Here is a 14652-nt window from a genome sequence, read left to right on the forward strand (position 1 = left end):
AGGTGTTTGTCTGAAGCACGTCAGGCACAGGAGTGGGCAGGACGGTGGATATTCCCCCTCCAATTCTGCATTAGGGAAAATCTAAAAAACAATGCTGTAAAGTCCTACAAACAATGCCATGGAAAGAAATCTGGCACCAGCCTGATGCGTGTGGGCAAGGCAGAATCTTTCGGCAAGCACCTCTCAGCAGTGGCCTGAGAAGAAGTTGTTACCAAAGACAACAAAGCAAAACTTATTACATAGATTCAACCACAATAGATTATTTTTTTTTTTGGTATCAACTACTTTAAAATCTTCAAAACCATATATTGCTTTATCTTACTGTAAGCTACTCTTCTTTCAATAAACATCACGTGCTAACACCAAGAAAGCCAGTCCAGCTCAAGTAAAGCTGAATCAGCTGTATCATCTGACCCAGATTTTATTCCAGTGCAATAAAGAACTATAGTCTCAAATCACTGAAGAGCACCAAAACCTACCACATGCAGATGATCACTGCCAGATCACTCTTAAGAATTTCCACTTACTCTGAAAAGATTTGAACACGGAGATGAATTTGTGAGATCAGTAGTTCTCTTATGTAGTTCTTTGAAACCTTTAAAAAAGCATGGCACATTGTTCAGAACGTGTCCGGAGATTTAGCAAGTACTAATGAAGTATTCAGAAGAGACATTTTTATATGTTGCAAACATTTTAATGATTACTTTTGAGCTTACACATTGGGTGCTTTTTTTTTAAACTTCAAACTGCAACAAGTTAAATAAATGTTTATAATATACAAAGAAAATACAACCGAAAGTAAAACTTGCTTTAAGTGTGCCTTGCACTAGGAACCAGTGTTTTTTATTAGCTTTATTGTTGAGCTGCACAAACACACTTAAGGATTTGATCTTTATAGCAGGGCATTTGAGAAATCAAAATATATTCCCACTTGAAAGAAAAAGAAGAAAAAAAATTGTTGTGCATGATTATACGCAAAAACCCACTAAAATACTCCAATAGTGCAGGCACCATTAAAAAAGAAAAGGCTGGAGATGCCCATTAAGTCTAAATTTTAAAGGAAGCAAGTTTCTGACCAGTTAGCTTAAAGCCAGCAAAACAGGGATCAGTGATGGCAACCGTAGTGTACAGGGTATTAAAAGACAAACTTTACACAATACACTGTTAGAAATTTGTATCAGTGAACACTGAAAATCTGATGATCTGTTCTTTGGAACAGTCAAACAGAAACACCTTAATTTCCAGTTGTGCAAGCCCTTGAAGCATCACACAGTGTTCTGTGCCAATTTCTTGCTGGCTGTGTAGTTACAAGGATTTATTTTGTCATTAGCAGCTAACAAACATTCCACATTTTCCTAAAGCCTCACAGGTGAAAAAAGGCAAGTCTCGTCAGAGCACAGCGTGGAGATCGTATTTTTGCACACAAACACAAGAGGCTTCGCTAGGATCAAAAACACTTCCATGTCGCGGGCTGCGCTCAGCGGCTCAGTTGAGATGGAAGCCTTTCTCCATGGTAGCAGCTAGCAGACGCTCCCTCATAATCTCCTCAGAAGAATACTCAGGCAACTTTAGGTAATGCACACATGTATTCACAGATGGGTAACTTGCATCTGTAGCATCAACCTGAGGAAAAAAGAGAATTTTACAGCAGTTGTTAACAGCACTCAGTATGGAATTTAAAAGTGCCTCTAAGTCATGGCACTTGCTGCGTAGCTAACACCAGTTGTCAAGAAACAATAGCATCAGCAAAGCTACAGGCCAATTTATAAATATACTTGCTTTACATGTAGATTAATACTTTGATATTTAAATATATTAATTATACGTGAAAAATATATATATGGTATCAGAGAGCAGACCTGAAACAAGAGGTTAGCACTAAAACCATAGCATACTGCCATAAATTGAATAACCAAAACAAACGCCATCACTGTTAATTAGAAAGCCCTGCAGTGCCAGCCCAAGCAGCTCCAAGGGTGAGAGCCGTACCTTGCGCACAACAGTGAGCCGGGGGTGGAGGTTTGCCAGCCCCCCGGGTGGGAGCGTCGAACAACCCGTGGTGAACTGCAGGAACGCCTTCCTCTCATCTGAGGACATTCCACACAAGACTCTCACAAATCGAAGGAATCCAGGGCTGAAAATAAAGTAAAGCAATTAGTTCTGATAACACTAGAAGAGAGCGTGGGGAGTTTTAAAATTTCTCTTAACTTGACACAGTAGAGTTAAAATCTTTAGTCATGTTTAAGCAGACATTGTAAGATTCTAGGGCCTGTTGAGTATTAAGAATAAAACATCCTTAAATAAAAAAAAATAGTCTTTAATCTCCTTAGACAAAATCTATAGGTACATACTTATCTTGGGGTGTTATTTGGGTATCTTGCATTTGAATGCATATTACTGGGTAGAGAAGTAGAGCTCAAACGTTTCAGCAGGCTTATTCTAACACAGCTCCAGAAGTGATTTTTATGTTATTGCTACCAAACATGACAAGCAGCGAAACCCAAACCCAACAAACCCAAAAACATCAAGACCACCTTCTGATAACCAACCACCAGTAAGTATATTTGTCCCCTACAAAGTACACTTTCTTTTTTTAACTACACCTCAAGAGAAAGGAATAAGAAATATGAGCAAAGTAACAAATGTGCACGATCATAAAAAAGTATAACTACTCTCAAATATGAGAATAAAAACTCTAAAATCTAATTTTAGTAATCTGCATTAGCTGCCATTATGTTTTCATTAGTTACTTGTCTTTGAATAATTTTTTAATCTTCCCTCATCAAAAAACTACCAAGTACTTTCTAACCTATCTGTTGTAACACATTGTTTCATGCAATTTTAGACAATCACCTGCTCCTCAGTAACCACCGGTTTAATCTAATTTGGCAACTTCATCTAATGAACATCCCGGACATTCTATCACTTAACACTTTCCTTTAGTTACTATTTAAAAATCACTCAGAATAAAAGTACCTATCTCTTGTATATCCCAGTTTGGGTTCGGTGTAATTGATGATATCCTCAGCTGCCCAAGAAGGTGACTGATTTCCACACAGAATCATCTGAACCTCTTCATGGCTGAAGGAACTCAGCTTCTCCATTGGAAAGACTCTATTGAAGCCATCTTTAATTTACACAAGACACAGTCATAAACATGAGTCCAAATAATGTTTATAAAATAATCTCAGCATTTAAGTTGTATTTTAAGTTGTATTTTAGTCAAACCAGAATCAATCAATAGTTTCTTAATTAAGGTAAGTGGAACATCTTCACAATTAAAAACAGCATAGCTAATGCAAAGGTATTCTGAAATTAGTATCTTACCTATTGCATTCGTAAGTAAAAAGTTTATTTTTGAAAGCCATTCTATGCCACCACTTTCAACCAGCATCCCCTAAACACCCATTATTCCACCTAACCTCATATACATTGTTATATTTACAATTACCTCTGAAGGCCTCCATTTGTTTCTGTATACCAGTATGCATGCAGAAGTCAAACATGAGATCTACATACTCCTCTGCATTATCCATTGTTACAGTCTGCAAAGACAGTAGATAGATACTCTAAGAATTCACTGTTCATTAAAATTATTATTGAGACCATAAAAATTGAACTGATGGTTAAATTGTAAAGGTAGGTTCTTTTCTCACCTCATCTTCACCACCTGGTTTGAGATCCACAGCTGTAAACCCATATACTTTGGACGAAGGGCAAAACTGAAAATTTAAACTTCAAAATACAAAGTAGTTAATAACTGAAAACAAGTCTGCTACTGCTTTTGTAAACACACCAGATTTACAACCTGTCACACCCAAAAGCACCTCACTGGATTTCAAATCATTGTGAGTGGATCACTTTGAACCACTGTTCATGTATATACAAAAGTACAGAACTACAAACAGTAATGGACTGCACAGATAATATGTGTTTCAAACATATGGTATGCAAACACATTCTTACTCTCTATTTACCTGGATTTGATACCCACTGAAAATATCATAAATTGAAATTTTAGAGCTATCAGCTTCAAAACTACTCAAATAATTTAATTTAGTTCATAAATTCAGAAAAACTATTTCCATTAAATTCCAGCAATAACAATTACAGAGCCATTTGAACTATAAGGCATTTAGGCTCTTCAACAGTGCTACTTGCCTTCTCTCTATAACAAGGCAGGCTAAATTCCACAAGCTCTTTGAGGATATAATTAGAGATTAGTGATCTCTATTAGAGATCACTGACAGAAGGGCTAAAAAGATGGGGAAGGGTCTAGAGAGGAAGGCATACAAGTGGCTGAGGTCACTTGGTCTATTCAGCCTGGAGAAGAGACTGAGGAGAGACCTCACTGCAGTTACAGTGAAGAGGAGAGGCAGGCACTGATCTCTTCTCTGTGGTGACAGTGACAGGACATGAGGGAATGGCCTCAAGCTGTGTCAGGGGAGGTTTAGGCTGAGTATTAGAAAAATGTTCTTCCCCCAGAGGGGGTTGGGCACTGGAACAGGCTCCTCAGGGAAGGGATCACAGCATCGGCCTGGGGGAGTTCAAGAAGTGTTTGGACAATGCTCTCAGGCACAGGGTGTGACCCTTGGGGATGGTGCTGTGCAGGTTGATCTTTGGAGGTTCCTTCCAGCTCAGGACAGTCTATGATTCCAAAGCCTTAAGTAATTACTGAATTCTGACACTACATAATTTTTGTGGCACAATATGATTAAAATATAATGGTAGAAAAATTATTGTTTCACAGGAAGTATTTAAAACTAGGGAAGATGACATCCTAACATGGGTTTACACAGGTATGAGTAGTTTGTCTTTTACAGTTGCTAGAACTCAATACATGCTCTGTTTAACATGGATTTATACATTGTACTAGGAACACAAACAGAGATGTCAATCTGTCCTCTTTAAAAGCTCTCCAAAACACTTGATACATTTCAAGTTATCAGAGCAAAGAAATTACTGAATCACCCTTTTTTTAAAGCTGTAATTTTACAAGCAGTTGTTTTTACAAGTATTTATGTCTCCAGAGTCATACATCATTGCAACATAGCCAAATTTAAGATTAGGAAACTGAGCAAGTGAGAAGAAAAAATCCTCAAACCAAAGAAAAAGAATATGGCTGCATCTCCATGGATTCCCCCTTGCAAAGATGCTATTTAAAAACTAAGCTTTATTACTAATTCATTTGTAATTATGTGTTGGCTTCTTTCTCTAACACAAGATTATTTGCCTATGTATAAATAAATATGAAAACTTACCCCAAGTCCTCTATGCTAAGAGGAGGCCCTGAACCTGACGGATTCTTCAGCATTAATTCCTGTAGTTTTGTGTTCTTTTCATCTTCTGACAGATTTTTGTTGCTTAGAATTTGACGTCTTTTAATTGCAAGGTCCTTAATTTCTTTTAGAAACCTAGCTCTATGTGGGTTTACTAATTCAAAGTCTTCCCATGTCAAAATTCCATTAAACCAGGCAGGAGGCTTAGGTTTTGGTGGATCAAGAATAAATTCTGATTTGGAGTCTTCCTCCAGACTTCCTACTGACAAGGAATCATGTCCTTCTTCTGTGGAAGCCTCTGACTGACTCTCAGTACAGTGCAAGTCTCTGTCACCCCGTGATTCATATATCAACTTACTCATGTTACTTTTAATGTCCCCCATACACATGAGTTTAAAAAAAGGCTTAGAAATGGGTAAATCCACAAGTCTATTGTCCTGAATGCATTTAGCCAAGAAAATTCCAAGGAAATGAAAGAGTTTGGTTATTCTTTCAAGTTCATCACTATCTTGTGGGAATGGTGCTGTAAACAGTCCACATGATCTCTGTACATAGTAGCCAGGTGGTTTCAGTCCACCACCGATATCAACCTGATTTAAGAGAGAGACAAAAAAAGCAGACATGATTAAAGGTGGATTTCATTAGATAGCTGCACTAACTTCTTATACCCTACTGCTCTGTTAAAAAGGGAAGAATTAAAAAAACAAGCTGCGGACCAGTGATCATTCTTGACCATGATTATTAGCTGCTGTATGAACATGTATTCTTCCTACCTGGATGTCTAGCTCATTTTCCATTTTTTTTACACAAGTACTCAGTTTAAAATACAAATTAAAATGTACCTGTCTGGACTCATCATCTGGAAAATCATCATCACAAAGCCAAGCTCCCAAATCTGTCCTCTGAAATTCTGCTGCCACCAATGCATAAAATTCCAAGGTAGGACCCAGGCCTGTTCCTTCCTCCCCTAAAAACTCAACCTAGAAAAACATAAGGAAAGTTAATAGTAAATGAAAATCCTAGTGAAATGTTCGGTGTTGGTAATGGAGCAGGATATTCAATATCCTGTCCAGTACATTGGAAACAGCTATCTAACCTCGCTCTGCTAGGCAGATATGCTTTACCTCTAGAACAGATTTTCTGTCTGCATGAATCTGCATGACATTTTCTGCCCACTCCATCAAGGATTCACCTCGCGGAACTTTCACTCTTTCATGTTTGAGGCGTCCAACTCTGAATTCCCCCGGATCATCCCGGCGCACTGTGCTCGTGGTCCTTGTCCGTTCCACAGTGGCTTCACGTCTGTTCTGCAGCCACACAATTGCTCTGGAGAAAAACCAAACACCAGCCGTTTAAAACTTCCATGTCTTCCATGCATGAAAACTTGAAAGTAGTCACCAATAAAAAGTGACTTGTTTAAGTACTAATTGCCTCCCAATTTCTTTTAGGTATAAACCAAACTAAACTATTTATCAGCCAGAAATGCCCCAAAATACGGGCTGCTTCATATTTTATGAAGTCAGAAAACAAAATAATTTCTAAGTGCCAGATTCTGATGATGGCACCAATGAAAACATACAATTCTTGATCTGAATTTCTGTAGCTTTTACACTACAGTGGAAAGAACAAAAGGTAGCATTTACTGTTGAGCTTTTAATCACAGATGCTCAAAACTGTTATAGACACATATGACACTTTTCATTATATGCAGTAAGGCAGTTGCACATCACCCCCTTGATACTGACCAAGTCTTGCAGTTATTTACTTACACACTCCTTAGAGCAACACAGAACCAAAGTTCAAGTGCAATCATAGACAAACTGACCCATATCAGTGAAGAACAGCTACATTTAATAGCAGTACTTACACAAAGTCAAATTTCCAAATTTTTGTATGTATTATCATTTATGCAGCAATAAGCTACCTTCCAAGCTACCATCTGCTGATTGTTTTGAAAAAATAGTCAAATGTCATGACAGACACAGAGAGTGTACACAGAGTTCATACAGAATATATGAGTTTCAAGAACTACTTCAGTATTTTAAGAGCTTAAGAAAGCTTTTTACTTATGAAGTAACTAACATGCAATCTTTCCTGAGGCATCTCTTAAAAATGCAGCTTCTCTAAAAACAACCTTCTTACAAAACAAAAAAGATCACAACATATGGACCATCCTTCTGCAGAAGTTAAAATTTTTACACAATAAAAAGATTTAAACTGATGTCTTGCAAGTTAATACCTTTTCTTCTCTTCCTTTTTCTTTCTTTCTAAATACCTCATTTTACATTCCTCATAATGCACCTCTACTGCATGTAAGACAAAACTGTCATTTTGGCAACTCTCTCTCTACCCTCTGATTTGGAAAATCAAGTGTAGCAACAGTCAAGAAAACCTACTTCTTCCTTCTTGTTACAAAAAAAAGTATACCAGCAAAAAGGTGTACACTGTCTACATACTCTAAAATTTATGACTGCTGCAATAAAGATATTAATGATTCTGAGGTAACAAAGAACTATAGAGAATACCCTTGTATGTTTTAAAGTCTGATTTTGTTCCAATTTCATTATGCAACTTATAGTAACTTTCAAAATAGCCTATTCTTCTTAGTTTTTTTCTGTTTTGTTAAAACATTAATGAATTAAAAATAAATGAACCAAAACAATCACAAGTTGCTGGAACAATAAAAATGTACATGTTTCCAAAAAACTTCCAGTTCATATGATTCTCCAAATGTTTTATATTTTGTAGTTCTTTATGCAATGAACTGTAACTCAGACAAATTGGCCAATAAGAAAACCTGGCTTATATAAGTACACAAGCAAGTCTTCAGCTGAAGTTAAAAAATTAAATTCCTTGTCATTCTGAGTTTTTCCATCTTCTTGCTTCCATCACCCAAAATTATTCACATTTGGCAAGAAAAATTTGTCTCATTAGGATTAAGGTCCTTCTGGAAATCAGCATTTACAAACTGTCATACATAAAAAATAAAAAGGAAGCAATCATACTTCTTGTATTTTTTTTTTTTTTACCTTGATGCTCCAAATGCTGTACATGTGAAGTACAACTGTCTCGTTTCAAATGGAATTAAGAAAGGACACTTGCTTGTTAGTTGCTCACACCAGTCTGGCAAAGCTCCACTTGCTAGTGCCAATGGTTCCTGTAGTTTAATGCAAGGAATAAAACATTTATGAAACAATTCAAAAATCAAAAATGGCAAAAACCCCAATAATTTCCAACAGTCAAGGTAAGGAAGAGAATAACAGGGTCATAAAACAATACTACAGATATACACTGCATATAATTTATTAGTGTAATACCTCAATCTGTTGCAGAATCTTTGTAGTAATTTTTTTACTTGTGAATTCATCTGGTGGAAAGTTAAACTGAGGATGCTCATCTCCTTCTGAAAATAATCAAGAGAAAAGTTTTCCTTTATTTCTTTTCATTAAAGTATTTCAGAAGCTCTGCCAATTAACTAAGTTACCTTCTTGAGAAGTCCGTGTTGTGTAAGGGTCACTGGCAACTATATACAAAATTCTAAGTAACTGCAGAACATCTTCTACTCCACAGGAGTTCTGTCCACTGCCAGCTTTGGCCTGGGGTTGCTCCTTGGCCAAACTAAGGATATCAGAATTTTGAAGAGTAGAAATGGCCCCTTGACTCAATCCAGATTTTGATCCATGTTCACAAAAGTCCTGTAAAAAGAGAATGGTTAAGAATGAAAACTCTGTGTGTTGCTGTCTCTAGGACTGTACTCCAAACTGATTTGAAAAAAAATCAAAACAGTTACTGTGTTCAAACTTAACACTTAATCAAACTGTGCATGGTGCAAATCATGATCCAAATGCATTTTAACACAACTATGTTTAACAGAAGACATTAAAATGAAAAGGCAAGAGCAGCAAAACCTAAACTTGAAACTGGCTTTTGAACATTCAACTTCCCTATAAATATCATGGCTCTCCCTCAACAAGAATCTTTAAAGCTGCAAAACAAAGCACATAGCCATTCATAATAAAAAAAGTTTGGATGCAGACATATACCTTGTATGCAGCTATGAGCTGGGAACAATTTCTGTTTTTCCTAATACTTTTATTAGTGCCGGTTAATTTCCAGTGGCGCAGGAAAGCTGAGTCTGCATTCTTCTGCAGGTAGGTTATCAAGTCATTCTTTGGTAATTCATCAGTGCCAAGGTACTGCTCCACATGCTCTACTGACCAGCAACCCTACAACAGGAACCACCAAATGTTGGTTTTTCCTGATTGTAAAGTCTTTAAGATTTCACATGCAACATGTAATGTCTTTTTTTAAGGGAGCATGCATTTACAAATACACTCACTAATATTCTTTAAGTAATTGAAAACTGTTAGTTTTTTTTAATGTAGCATTTCAAAAACTGCAACAATATTCTTTTGCTTTTATTAAACAGCCATAAAACAAAGACACAAGTAGATCTTACCATTTTCCCACTTTCTTTCTCTTTATCAGAATCCTTCATTTCTCTGTACATGATTCTAGACATCAAAACAATAAATTAATATTTCATACTCATAGCACATCCTCTAAATTCTGAGGTTATACATCAACTTGTTAGGTATCAGTGACATTTAGATACTGTGATGTAAAACAGCAACAGCAGCTGTTCTTTGTTGCACTAAACGTCTGAGATACCCTGAAGTAGCAAATTTCTCAAGCTCTATTTTCATGATAAATCATGCAAAGTATTCATGTTTCTTTAAGTGAGACTGGAGTAATCAAACAACCTTCATTGTGCCAATTTGCCAAATCAACTTTAGATTTTTCACTACACGTGCACCAACTCTTTAAAATTTTGAAGTCCTAGAGAAGCTTGCTGTGCATTAACTTAGAAGACATGCACATTTACAACTATTTCTCATGTTTCTCAACTATTTCTAACAAAAAACCAGTTTGTTACAGCATGCAATTTTTGACAGAAGACAACTCAGAAAATAGGCACACAGAAAAGCACCGACAAAATCTGAACTACAGTTAAAAATACTGTACCCCTCCTTACTGCAGTTGTCACTCCTATATACATCACTCTTCTAATATGACAGAAGTTACATTGATTAGGGTAGTAAATGGAGCCCATTTACTACCCTAATCCCCACCACAAGCCATACAATTTCTGTCTATTACTATAAAGCTATTAAGGTCAAATTAACACTGAAAAAATAACTGAGGCAGGAAGGGCCCTCAAATATCACATGTAAATAGAATTTCCTGTATTTCAGTTTGAGCCCTTTTTAACTCTTGCCCTCTCAAATGTCACAACAAAGAAAAGTCCACAGTCTGGCTTCCCTATGTCCTCCACCAGGTATTGATACACATCAGTAAGAGCCCACAAGTCCTTTTTCCTCCAGGCTAGACAGATACAGATCTCTCAGACTCTTTGTATGACAGAAGCAATGCGCCTTTTAATCATCCTAGCAGCCCCTTGCTAGACTCACCCCAGTGTTCCTGTCCCTCTGGTACTGAGGAGCCCTGAACTGTGACAGAGCACTGCAGGTGTAACTCACCAATGCTGAGCAGATGGGGATGATCACCTCACTCAACTTTCCTCATGCAGCCCAGGGTGCTGCTGATCTTCCTTGCTACTGGGCTCCACTGCTAGCTCATGTTTAACTTTATGCCCACCTGGATCCACAAGGCCTTTTTCACCAACCTCCTTTCCAGGCTGTCTCCCAGCCTGAGCGGTAACACACAGAGCTGTTTTCCCCAGCTGACAAACTTTACATCTCCCTTTGTGGAATGTCACAAAGCTCCTGTCTCCCCATTTCTCCATCATGATGAAGTCTCTTAGAATGGCAGCACAACCATCTGGTCCAACAGTGACTCCTCCCCAGTTTTGTTTTGTCTGGAAGCTAAGGGTCTGCTCTGTCCCATCATACAGTCCACTAATGTAGATGTTTAAAAGGTCCTGGACTCACATCAACCCTTGGGGTACACCAGCTGGCCTTTACACCAAGGACACAACCATCTGAGCCCAACAGTTCAGACATTTCTGAGACACTATCTAGTCCATACTTTCTAAGTTTGTCACTGAGAGAGAAAGCAATAAAGGCCTTCCCAAAGTTGAGAAAAATAATATCTGCTGCTTTCTTCTCATCCACTGAGCTAGGCATATAGTAGAAGGCTATAAGGCTGGTTAAGCATGATTTTCTCTTCATAAATCCATTCCACCTACTTCCAATCACCTCCTTATCCTTCATCATTTGAAAATGGTTTCCAGGACTATCTCCATCACCTTTCCAGGGATGAAAGACTGACCAGTTTGTAGTTCCCTAGATCTTTCCTGTCTTTGAGGGAGGCAGGAATGACACTTCCTTTTCTCCGGTCCTCAGAAGTATCTCCCAACCCTCATGACCTTCCAAAGATAACAGAGAATGGCCAGCTCCTATGGGTACATTCCATTGGGTCCCATGGACTTGTATAAAAGTGTTCACTAATCTTTTGCCATTCACATATCACCAGATTCAATTCCAGATGTGCTCTGGCTTTCCTAATGCTCTGTATTCAAGCTGGGACAACTAGGATTCCTCCTAGATCACCTGACCCTTCTTCCACTCCTTGCATGCTTCCCTTTCATGCTTTTTTGTTAATCCATGGAGGTCTCCTACTGACTCTGACTTCCTACATATTGGGATAGACTTATTCTTAAGTCTGGAGAAAGTGATCCTGGAAAAAAATCAACCAACTCTCCTGGCTGATTTTTTGCTAGGACTATAACGTCATGGGATTTTCCCAAGCAGATCCCTAAAGGTTATGATTTTTCCCCCTGGTTTTGCAGGCACAGCAGTAGTTTTAAAACCAGTAATAACATCCTGACATAAATACAAAAAAAAATCTAATTCTAGCATTGCTTATTACAGAGGAGGAGTTAAAGAATTAACATCCATTTGCTAATCAGCCACAGCAGTCTCTACACAGAATAATGAAGTGGTGAGCTTACGTGTATGTTGGCTCCCAAATCCGTCTAAGTTTGTCTGATTTCACACTGCCATTACAGGAAAGCTGTAACAATTTCTGTACATAGTAAAAGATGGTGGATCGAAAGTTCGTTAGGGGCAGTTCTACTTCTCGAGTTGTTCCAAGACCCGAAACTTTCAAGGTAAGCGCTAAACGTGGTGAAGGCATGCACTCCACCTCTTCCAAGAGTTCTGAATGAGGTGTACCTGCAAAAATCATTTGAGAACCCTTACCAAAAAATTCATAATGCATGACAAGGTGGCCTAAATGTCAATAACATGGTTCAAGAAGGAAGTGTAATGACTTACTGCACACATGCCAGAGATGAGACAGAGTTCTAACTATCAACTAAATTATGACTGAAGTATTTCTTTATGGGAACAAAACTAACAGAAATTTCTGAAATCCCTTCTGATGCCTGTATCTTGGTAACATCTTATATATTATCACAGCACATGCATTCTTTTCCTACACAGTACCTGCCTTTCAGTTCTGCAGAATAAGCAGTGGCTTATTTCCATCTATGCTAAAACCTATTTATTCCTCTCTGCAATGAACTCTTGAGTACATCCACCGTGCTTGAACAAGAATGAACTAAGGAGCAAGATCAGGTGCTGTGCTGTTGACTGTACACACTTCTCCATCACTGCATTACCTCGTTCCTGCCTCAGCTTTGCACTGTTTCAGCACAGTCTCTCCAATCAAAACTATTCTGGGTAGCATTAACACAGTTAAGTCCCTGCAGGTCAAACCAGGCATCTTTAGCACATCTTTAATGTATCAAGAAATTTTATTATTTATCATGGTAAGAGACTATCCTAGTTAAATTCCTAAATATGCTCATTTTACACAGCACTTAATTTACTCTTCCCTCAATAATGCTTAGATCTGCAGGGGTAGATGAAACTCTCATTCAAACAGAGAAAAGCCACACAGCCACAAGAGCATGTTGTACTGATTAATAGTGACAGCATCCCCAGATCCAGTGGGCGCTTAACAGTAAATCTCCATCCTAAAGCCAGATTAAGCATCACATACTTTGTCAGCATACCTGGGGGAGGGATTTCTAGGTCAGTTGTCTGTTGCACATTAGTACGACCAGGTCTTGGGTCAAAAGCAGGAACCAATGCAGAAAACTGTCGTTTCAACACATAATCATCATCCCATGTTCTCCTACGGCCTCCTTTGGTTTCATACTCCTCTTCCTCCTAATAAAAAAAAAAAAAAAGGCAAATAAAAAAAAAAAACCACAAATCCTAGCTGTTTTTCTGATTCTGCTAAAGAGAATAATTTGATTTAAAAATTGAGAGTTCATGAATACAACAGCCACACACTAAACTGCAACTCTACTCAGCTCTGGTAAGGCTGCATCTGGAGTGCTATATCTAGTTTGGGGCTCCTCAGTCAGGAAGATGTGAAGCTCCTGGAGAGGCCTCCTGAAGAGGCAAATGAGAAAAATGAGAAGGGACCTCATCAATGTCTGCCAGTATCTGATGACACAGTGTCAAAAAGATGGATCCTGGCTCTTCTCAGTGGTGCCAAGCAACAGGACAAGAAACAGAATCTGACACACACAAGTTCCACCTGAACACGAGGAAGAACTTTGCTGTGTGAGCAAACACACACTGAGACAGGTTGTGTGCCAATCTGAAGATATTCAAGAACCATCAAGACACAATCCTGTGCCATGTGCTCCAGGATGACCCCAATTGAACAAGGAGGCTGGACCATATGACACACTGTGGTAACTCCATTTAATAATTTTAAAATAATATTATTATATTTTTATAAATATAATTTATGAATTTATAAATATAATATATTATACTTTTAAATAATAGTAATGCCATTAAACCATTTTTTTAAACGGATCAACATTCTACAAACTAAAGTTACTGTCTGCATTGTAGATCCACTTAAGTTGTACTGGCTTGATTTTTTCCCAACTTTGTATCTTTGTGCAGAAGGTGAAACAACAAGACGTTTAGTCATGTGCCTGAGTTTCTATTAAAACCATAAACACAGTAAGTTAAAATGCTATATATATTGGTTCAAATGAAAAAAATATTTGCATATTAATTACAAGACGAAGCTTCTATAATTCCATAAAACAATATTCTATTTATTCTGGAAAATATTAAATTAGCATTAGTGAAGCCTTCTATTTTTCCTCTTAGGTTTTGCAATATTCATTCTGATCACTTCAGTGATAGTATAAGACCAAGCACTATTCATACCAGTTAAGAACAACCAAATGAAAAGCCAGAACTCCTGATAGTCTAAGCAAGAACCATGTGAACTACCATGCTGGGTTTGTCCAGCACCTCCCCCCCACCCCCACCCCATTGATTTTTCTGCTGGAGTATTTTTTAGAAGAGAGATA

General features: G+C 37.8%; 1 protein-coding gene across 10 annotated transcripts in view; it reads right to left on the reverse strand.

Annotated features, from left to right (window-relative positions):
- Window positions 1-672: 672 nt before the first annotated feature.
- The window catches only part of HECTD1 (HECT domain E3 ubiquitin protein ligase 1), a 59456-nt gene continuing 45476 nt past the window's right edge, over window positions 673-14652 (reverse strand). For 9 of the 10 annotated variants that reach the window (XM_059473512.1, XM_059473507.1, XM_059473504.1 and 6 more), the window contains 15 exons: window positions 13321-13477; window positions 12253-12475; window positions 9739-9793; window positions 9323-9505; window positions 8764-8974; window positions 8597-8682; window positions 8309-8436; window positions 6404-6605; window positions 6122-6259; window positions 5262-5869; window positions 3657-3735; window positions 3452-3545; window positions 2977-3127; window positions 1990-2134; window positions 673-1623 (listed from right to left, as the gene is read on the reverse strand). In XM_059473512.1, the coding sequence (XP_059329495.1) occupies window positions 1486-1623; window positions 1990-2134; window positions 2977-3127; window positions 3452-3545; window positions 3657-3735; window positions 5262-5869; window positions 6122-6259; window positions 6404-6605; window positions 8309-8436; window positions 8597-8682; window positions 8764-8974; window positions 9323-9505; window positions 9739-9793; window positions 12253-12475; window positions 13321-13477 (2598 nt within the window). In that variant the 3' untranslated portion in view covers window positions 673-1485. The remainder of the gene's footprint in view (window positions 1624-1989; window positions 2135-2976; window positions 3128-3451; window positions 3546-3656; window positions 3736-5261; window positions 5870-6121; window positions 6260-6403; window positions 6606-8308; window positions 8437-8596; window positions 8683-8763; window positions 8975-9322; window positions 9506-9738; window positions 9794-12252; window positions 12476-13320; window positions 13478-14652) is intronic. The other variant, XM_059473509.1, reaches the window with a different exon arrangement.

This window comes from Ammospiza nelsoni, chromosome 6 (genome assembly GCF_027579445.1).
Source record: "Ammospiza nelsoni isolate bAmmNel1 chromosome 6, bAmmNel1.pri, whole genome shotgun sequence".
NCBI classification, from domain to species: Eukaryota; Metazoa; Chordata; class Aves; order Passeriformes; family Passerellidae; genus Ammospiza; species Ammospiza nelsoni.